Below are 8,920 nucleotides of genomic sequence, written 5' to 3' on the forward strand. Positions count from 1 at the left end.
GGAATCGGAGGAGCCGGTGGTGATCTCCCAGCGTCGATCCGGTGGCAGCAGTCGCGCTGGTGGAGCTAAAAGGGCTCAAAAGTCGAACCCAGATAAGTCCTCAGGCCGTAAAGAAACCCCGGCTAGAAAGGACCCCCCATCTACGGTACCATTCTCTGCAGGGCTGGGTAAGTGATCTATGTGAAAGTTCGCTTACTGATTATTGTCCCTCCTTGTATTCCCTCTCTCCTTACTAGGGGAGGAAATGCTTTACTAAATCCAAGCATAGGCAGTGTGCCGAGTGTGCTGAACCACTCCCTGATGGCCATAAAAAAACTTTGTGTAGTTCCTGCATACAACACCTTATTGAGGAGGAGGCCCCTAACCTCACTTCTACGCTAAGACAGATGGTTAGGCAAGAAGTGAGAGGTTCCATGAGATCGCATAAACTGGAGGCCAAAAAGAAAAAAGAAGTGGCATCTCCAGTCTCTGTGGTAGATTCGGACTCGGATGATCTGAGTTCTGACTCTCTCCCATCGTCGGCCTCATCAGAGGACATAGAGTCTAGTCGAGCCTGTTTGTCGCTCGACAGAATCAACAACTTAGTCAAAGCAGTCAACAACATGATGGGGATTGAGGAGCCTCAGTCAGAATGTTCCATTCAGGATGTTATGTTCAGAGGTCTGGATCGGAAATCCCGGAGGTCCTTTCCTGTAGTGGATAAGATCAAATCATTAATTTCAAGGGAATGGAAGAAACCCGAAAGGAAAGGGTCACTTCCTCCAGCCTTCAAAAGGAGGTATCCCTTCGAGGAAGAAGCGTCATCCTCGTGGGACAAAGTTCCGAAGCTGGATGCGGCAGTAGCCAAGGCATGCAAGAAAACATCTCTTCCGTTTGAGGATTTGGGAAACCTGAAGGATCCTCTGGATAGGAAAGCTGACGTTTTCCTTAAGGGTGCTTGGGAGACATCAGCAGATTCCCTAAGACCAGCAGTCACAGCCACTTGCACAGCACGGTCGTTGATGGTGTGGCTCGGCCACTTGGAGGATCAGCTCAAGGACAAGGTTCCCAGAAATGAGATCTTAGCTTCTATGCCTATTATACAGGACGCTGCTGCTTTCCATTCAGATGCGTCGGCGGATTCTGTTAAACTTGCCGCCAGATCTTCTGCCTTGTCTAACGCAGCCCGAAGAGCGCTGTGGATTAAATGCTGGCCAGGAGACTTACAGGACAGGTCGAAGCTGTGTAGCATTCCCTGCGAAGGATCTCATTTGTTTGGGCCAGTACTTGACGATCTACTGGATAAGGCCGGAGATAATAAGAAACGTTTTCCTTTCCTAAAGAGACCCTTCTTTAGACGGGACTATAATAGAGGGTGGTCTAACCGCAGGAGATCTAACAGAGAATCAAATAGAGAAACTACCAGATTTGACAACACCAGGAGAAGAGGTAGAGGATACATGTTTAATTCCTCCCGAGACTATAAAAAGCCCCAATGACTGGCGGACCAGGTGGGGGGTAGGCTTTTGGCCTTCTACCCTGCCTGGATACAAATCACTAATAGTCCTTGGATTCTAAGCATCATTGAAGCAGGTCTAAGATTCGAATTCCATCAGGTTCCTCGGGACAAATTCAAGCTGACACCTATCCGTTCTTCCTCTGCAGAACAATTGGCTTTGGAATCAGAAGTTCAGGAACTTCTGCAGAAAAAGGTTCTAGTCAAGGTGCCCGTAGAAGAAAGAGGTATGGGGTTCTATTCCCCTTTGTTCCTGGTCAAAAAACCCTGACGGATCCTTTCGCACCATTATTAACTTGAAAGGCCTCAACAAATTTTTGTTAGTTCCGTCCTTCAAGATGGAATCTGTGAAGACGGCAATAAAGCTTATTTTTGAAAACTGCTTCATGGTTGTCTTGGACCTTAAAGACGCCTACTACCATGTCTCAATACATACTGTAGATCATCAAAAAATTCCTTAGGGTGGCAGTTTCACTTGCTAGCACAGTAGAACATTTTCAATATCGGGCACTTCCCTTTGGTGTCGCAGTCGCACCCCGTGTATTTACTGAAATCATGGTAGAGGTTATGGCGCACCTGCATGAGCAGAACATATTAATAATTCCTTATCTGGATGACTTATTGATTGTGGGTCATTCAGAATCACATTGTAAAGTCCAACTAGAAAGAGTGATTGCAGTATTGCACAGATTAGGATGGATTATTAACCGTAAAAAATCCCGTTTACAGCCCTTAAAAACGCAGGAATTTCTGGGTTTAGTTATAGATTCTAGTCGGCAGGAATGTCGCCTCCCAGATTCGAAGGTGGATAGTATATCAGCTTGCCACGAGGGTGATTAATAATCCTTTAGTTTCTGTAAGAAGTGCCATGTCACTCTTAGGTTCTCTTACATCTTGTATCCCGGCGGTTCTTTGGGCCCAATACCACACCAGAACACTGCAGTGGGATGTCCTACATAACTCGCGCCGACTGGGGGTCCATCTTGACAGCAAATTCTCATTGTCCATTGAATCCATTCATTCACTAAATTGGTGGACTCGCGTTTCAAACTTATGTAGAGGAGTTCCTTGGACTAACCATGTTACTAGAATAATAACTACTGATGCTAGCCCCAAGGGATGGGGGGCGCACTTGGAAAATAATTGGGCCCAGGGGCTATGGTCCCAATCGGAACAAGACTCATCTTCCAACCTAAAAGAACTTTTAGCGGTAGAACGTGCTTTAAACAGTTTTCTTATACCCCTACAGGGTCGTCACGTCAGGCTGTTCTCGGACAACCAGGTAACCGTGGCCTACATTAATCATCAAGGGGGTACGCGGTCCAGTTCATTAATGGAGGTCGCGGATCGTATTTTCCAGGTGGCCGAGAATCACCTACTTTCCCTCACGGCACTTCATATAAAAGGAAAGCTCAACACCATGGCCGACTATCTAAGCCGCAACAAGCTCAGACAGGGGGATTGGTCTTTAAACCCGACCATCTTCAATCAGATCGTACACTTATGGGGATGTCCAGAAATAGACCTCTTTGCCAGCCAAGAAAACAAAAAACTACTCCAATTCTGCTCCCTAAATCCAAGAGACAACCCGTATGCAGTGGACGCTCTCCTAATACCATGGCGCTTCAATCTCGCATATGCTTTTCCCCCTCTAAACTTAATACCAATAGTTCTGAGGAAGATTCGGGAAGACAGGGCCCGGGTAATCTTGATAGCCCCATTCTGGCCCAGGAGATCATGGTTTCCTTGGCTGAGGAAGATGTCCTTTACTCAGCCATGGATTCTCCCAGAATTACCAAATCTCCTCTCTCAGGGCCCAATACTCCATCCACGAGTAGCCAACTTACACCTAGCAGCGTGGAATTTGAGAGGTTGCTGTTAAGGGGGAAGGGGTTCTCTAGGCATTTGGTTAATACACTTCTTAAAAGTAGGAAAACCTCTACAACAAACATCTGTCAGGGTTTGGAAAAAGTTCTTGTCAGTTTCAGGGGCACAAATTGGCCAAGAACCTTGTATTAATCAAATTCTAGAATTTCTACAAAAAGGTTTAGAATTAGGCTTAGCCACTAGCACTCTTAGAGTCCAAGTATCAGCTCTAGGAGCGCTATACAATTCTAATATGGCCAGCAATTACTGGATTTCTAGGTTCTTCAAGGCGGTTACTAGATCCAGACCTATTATTAAGCAAAAGATAGTTCCGTGGGATCTAAATCTGGTTCTTTCAGCTTTAACGCAAGCCCCGTTTGAACCTATTGATACTATTCCAATTAAAATCCTGTCGATTAAAACAGCCCTCTTAGTTGCTCTCACGTCCGCAAGAAGGGTTAGTGATCTGCAAGCATTATCTAGGCAACCGCCATACATGTAGTTTAGAGAGGATAGAGTTATTATGAAACCTGATCCCCTTTATCTTCCTAAAGTTGCTACAAAATTTCATAGGTTACAGGAGGTGGTTTTGCCGTCATTCTGTTCCAATCCCACTAATGATAAAGAACGTAAGTTTCATTCCCTAGATGTGAGAAGATGCCTCCTTAAATATATTTCAGTTACAGATTCCTGGAAAAAAGATAACTCTCTTTTTATATCCTATCAGGGGGTTCGGAAGGGTCTTAAGGTACCGTCACACTAAGCGACGCTGCAGCGATAGCGACAGCAATGCCGATCGCTGCAGCGTCGCTGTGTGGTCGCTGGAGAGCTGTCACACAGACCGCTCTCCAGCGACCAGCGATGCCGAGGTCCCCGGGTAACCAGGGTAAACATCGGGTTGCTAAGCGCAGGGCCGCGCTTAGTAACCCGATGTTTACCCTGGTTACCAGCGTAAAAGTTAAAAAAACAAACAGTACATGCTCACCTGCGCGTCCCCCAGCCTCTGCATCCTGACGCTGACTGAGCTCCGGCCCTAACAGCAGAGCGGTGACGTCACCGCTGTTGCTTTCACTTTCAGTTTAGGGCCGGCGCTTTAGTGTCAGGAAGCAGAGGCTGGGGGACGCGCAGGTGAGTATGTACTGTTTGTTTTTTTAACTTTTACGCTGGTAACCAGGGTAAACATCGGGTTACTAAGCGCGGCCCTGCGCTTAGTAACCCGATGTTTACCCTGGTTACCAGTGTAAAATATCGCTGGTATCGTCGCTTTTGCTGTCAAACACGGCGATACACGGCGACCTAGCGACCAAATAATGTGCAGACCTTCTAGCAGCGACCAGCAATTTCACAGCGGGATCCAGATCGCTGCTGCGTGTCAAATACAGCGATATCGCCATCCAGGTCGCTGCAACGTCACGGATTGCTGGCGATATCGCCTAGTGTGACGGTACCTTTAGAGTATCTAAAAACACTTTAGCCAGATGGATCATTGAGGCGATTTCTCTCGCTTATACAGCAGGTGGCGTGGAGATCCCAGAGGGTATAAAAGCTCACTCCACTCGAGCTGTAGCAACATCCTGGGCAGAGAGATCCGAGGTGTCAATTGAAGACATATGTAAGGCGGCCACATGGTCTTCTCCATCTACTTTTCTGAGACACTATAGGCTAGATCTGGGTAGCTCCTCTGACCTCACGTTTGGGAGAAGGGTGCTTGAGGCTGTTATCCCTCCCTAATTTTTTCTTACTTCTCTGAAAGTCTCTCGTTGTGCTGTCATGGCGACTGAATAAATACGTACGCTACTTACCTGGTAGCAGTGTTTTTTCAGGAGCCATGACAGCACCCTTATATTCCCTACCCTATTCTTTCTCGGATAGCTCAAACACTTTCGTTTTTTCCCTTTTAAATGATATGTTCACTTACTTAATAAATTGTATCAAAGTTTATGCTGTTTCTGTGTTACTAACCAAGGGGGTCCTCTCATGCTCTGGAACTAACTGATGCGAGGGAGAGGTACCGCCCTTTTATGTCTGTAGGTTTCCTGTCCCTGAAGGGCGGATCCCCTCTCTCGTTGTGCTGTCATGGCTCCTGAAAAAACACTGCTACCAGGTAAGTAGCGTACGTATTCTCAACCTATTCAGGCAATGCATATAGGGAGACAAAAAAGCACAGACAAGGGGAATAATACTCCATCAGATAAAGTGCAGATGTGCTCAATACAGTACATAGCTCAAAAGGTAAAGGAAGGCTTAGCTGTATGTTCAAGAAGAATCCCTTATTCCAGCTATAGAGGTAAACTCATCCCTGGTCCCGACGCATTTCTCCCCCATCCATATTTACTTGGGGTTCTTCGGGGAACTTGCATGGTGAAGAAGATACCTAGGTGTGAGCGCTGGTGATGGGTATCAGTCTGCCCACCCCAAGATGATTCTGTGCTCATGCTTCTTTTATTAACCCAGATGTAATCTACAATCCACCTACAAATTGCAGCTATTTGCTGCTTTTTAGTGTTTTTACTGCCAAGAGTGAAGGTTTTGGCTGTAGAAATAAGCCTGCAACATACCTTTAGGCTACTGTCACACGCTCAGTATTTGGTCAGTATTTTACCTCAGTATTTGTAAGCCAAAATGAGGAGTGAGTGATAAATACAAAAGAGGTGACTTGTTTCTATTATACTTTTCCTCTGATTGTTCCACTCCTGGTTTTGGCTTATAAATACTGATGTAAAATACTGACCAAACACTGACAGTGACAATAGCCTAAGCCTGAGGAAAGCAAGGTTTTTATACTGTTGAATGATTATATTGCACACCTTTCTCCTGTATAACTTACAAGGACACAAACTTATTAACCCCTTTTTCACATGTGCCGTTATGTGTAGGATTCCCCTGTTTGTACCTTTCAGGGCTCCTAACAGATGATATAAACAGCTGACGTGCCTGCAACAGCCGCGGGTGGAATCGTTATCCACCTGCGGCTGTTAACTAATTAAATACCGCTGTCAATATCTGTCAGCGGCATTTAACTTGAGTTTACAAGAAGCGCATCACTAATTCCAGCCATCGGTGATGGGTCTTGGAAAATAGCGCCATTTTATATATTTTTTTATTTTTTAACAAATTTGGGATTTTTTTTTCGCCACTTAAATAAAAAAGAACCTAGACATGTTTGGTGTCTGTGAACGCGTAATGACCTGGAGAATTATAATGGCAGGTCAGTTTTAGCATTTAGTGAACATGGTTAAAAAAAACTGTAGGATTGCACTTTTTTGTGCAGTTTCACCACACTTGGAATTTTTATTTTTTTTCCCCATTTTCCAGTATAAGATATCTTAACACCAATGGTGGAGTTCAAAAGTACAACTTGTCCTGCAGATAACAAGCCCTCACACGGCCATATTGACCAAAAAATAAAAAAGTTATGGCTCTGGGAAGAAGGCGGGAAAAAAAACGGAAAATGGCCCGGGTTTAAGGGATTGCACATTAATGACTTTGTTCCAATTATTGTTTTTAGCACGTAATATGAATTAATAAGTAATGCATGGGGGGCAAATTTCTCAATGATGTGTATAATTTAGGCATTTTTCCTACGTTTTTGATGTTGCAGAGTTTATGCACGTATTAGGTAAATTATTTTACTTGTTTTTGCTTTAGTTTATTTTTTACATGCATTTTTATTGTGTTTTTGACTCTCCAGTTTTTTCTCTTTTTGATATGTCATGTTTTAAATAAAGCTGCTTAGTTTTTCATACTCTCTATTTGACTTTGACAAAACTTTATTGATACAGTCATGTGTGCATTCCATGTTTTTCTGCTGCAGAACTGCACTAAAGCCGGATGTGTTTTTCTGCATCTCATGTAAGTCTATGGGAAAAATGTGCAGATAAAACTAACCGCAGGTCACTTTACGCTGAGTGAAGTAAAAGCAGAGTGGCCATGAGATTGCTATAAATCCCGTCTACTTTGCTAGAACTGAGACGCTGCATTTTTAATGCAACAAAAATATGTAAGTCACGAAAACCTCATGGTGGGCAAGCAGCCTTGGACAGCAAAAACTGATGAATTTTAACACCTTCTCGTCTATCATATCGGGGGGTTCATACTGTTTGATAACCTAGCACATCTTTATAGTGTAAGTTTACACTACCAATTAGTTGACTTAATTTCTGTCATAAACTTGCCACAAGATTTTAGTGCATTTTGGTGGACATTAGTTCACACCACTCTACACTATTCAACAACCCTTTCTATAGAAGTCGCACTCACTTATCATAGAATGGTAGAGTTGGAAGGGACCTCCTGGGTCATCTGGTCCAACCCACTGCTCAAAGCAGGATTCACTAAATCTTCCCAGACAGATGTCGGTCCAGCCTCTGTCTGAAAACTTCCATTGAAGGAGAACTCGCCACCTTTAAAGGGACACTGTCACCTGAATTTGGAGGGAACAATCTTTAGCCATAGGGGCGGGGTTTTCAGGTGTTTGATTCACCCTTTCCTTACCCGCTGGCTGCATGCTGGCTGCAATATGGGATTGAAGTTCATTCTCTGTCCTCCGTAGTACATGCCTGCACAAGGCAATCTTGCCTTGCGCAGGCGTGTACTATGGAGGACAGAGAATGAACTTCAATCCCATATTGCAGCCAGCATGCAGCCAGCGGGTAAGGAAAGGGTGAATTAAACATCCGAAAACCCCGCCCCTATGGCTAAAGATTGTTCCCTCCAAATTCAGGTGACAGTGTCCCTTTAATGGCAGCCTGTTCCACTTACTGATCACCCTAACTGTCAAAAAGTTTTCTCTAATATCTAATGTGTCTCATTGTCCTCACTTGTCGGACAAGGCTCATAAGAAATAAGGTGCAAGTCCTAAAAGGCAAGGTTTTTGTGAAATTTAGTCTATGATGCATGTGACTATATATTTGCTCGGTTTCAGATGGACATAGATGACACCAGCAGCCACTCTTTTTATGAAAAGGTATTGGACTTGGAGAAACAGGTGCGGAAGAGAGTTGCATGTGGAAGTTCAGAAAATCAATGAAGATCGACGACTATCAATTGCTTTAATAATGTGAACATTTTTCTGTGCTCTTTGGATCTCAGACTAAAAATTCATCTCCATTATGAACTAAATTCATCTCCATTATGAACTAAAATAATTATTTATATTCTCTATATTATGAAAATTAGTATGATTTAAAAAAGTCATTGTTTTTCATGCGTGTTTCTCTTTCTGCTTGCAAGCTAACCTTGTAGTGATTAGAGAGAACAAATGCCAGGAGAAGCTCGGATTGTCCCGTACTTGAGGTTGGTTCAATTTGTTCTAATCATAAACTGCTAGGCTGCCGTTCCTTGGGCCTGGAGATGTTTTGTGAGGTATTCAGATACATGGACATCTGTCCGCTATAGGGATTCTGGGGAAAAAGGGGAATTCCCATCTTCAAGATCCTATCCCAATATGTAGTAGATGTAATAATAGGAATATTAGCAATTTCCCCCAATTACAAATGTATAGTTCTTCTGATTTGCCATGTCTCTTGCCCCATGTGCAGGGCATTGCAGCAGCTCAGA

General features: G+C 44.0%; 1 protein-coding gene across 3 annotated transcripts in view; it reads left to right on the forward strand.

Moving 5' to 3' along the window:
* Positions 1 to 8,563, forward strand: part of HSD17B7 (hydroxysteroid 17-beta dehydrogenase 7) — a 121,643-nt gene extending 113,080 nt beyond the window's left edge. For 2 of the 3 annotated variants that reach the window (XM_077277398.1, XM_077277400.1), the window contains one exon: positions 8,286 to 8,563. In XM_077277398.1, coding sequence (XP_077133513.1) covers positions 8,286 to 8,390 — 105 coding nt within the window. In that variant the 3' untranslated portion in view covers positions 8,391 to 8,563. Of the gene's footprint in view, positions 1 to 7,175; positions 7,214 to 8,285 lie in introns of all 3 variants that reach the window. The other variant, XM_077277399.1, reaches the window with a different exon arrangement.
* The last annotated feature ends 357 nt before the right edge of the window (positions 8,564 to 8,920 follow it).

The sequence above is a fragment of the Ranitomeya variabilis genome, chromosome 8 (genome assembly GCF_051348905.1).
Source record: "Ranitomeya variabilis isolate aRanVar5 chromosome 8, aRanVar5.hap1, whole genome shotgun sequence".
Lineage (NCBI taxonomy): Eukaryota > Metazoa > Chordata > Amphibia > Anura > Dendrobatidae > Ranitomeya > Ranitomeya variabilis.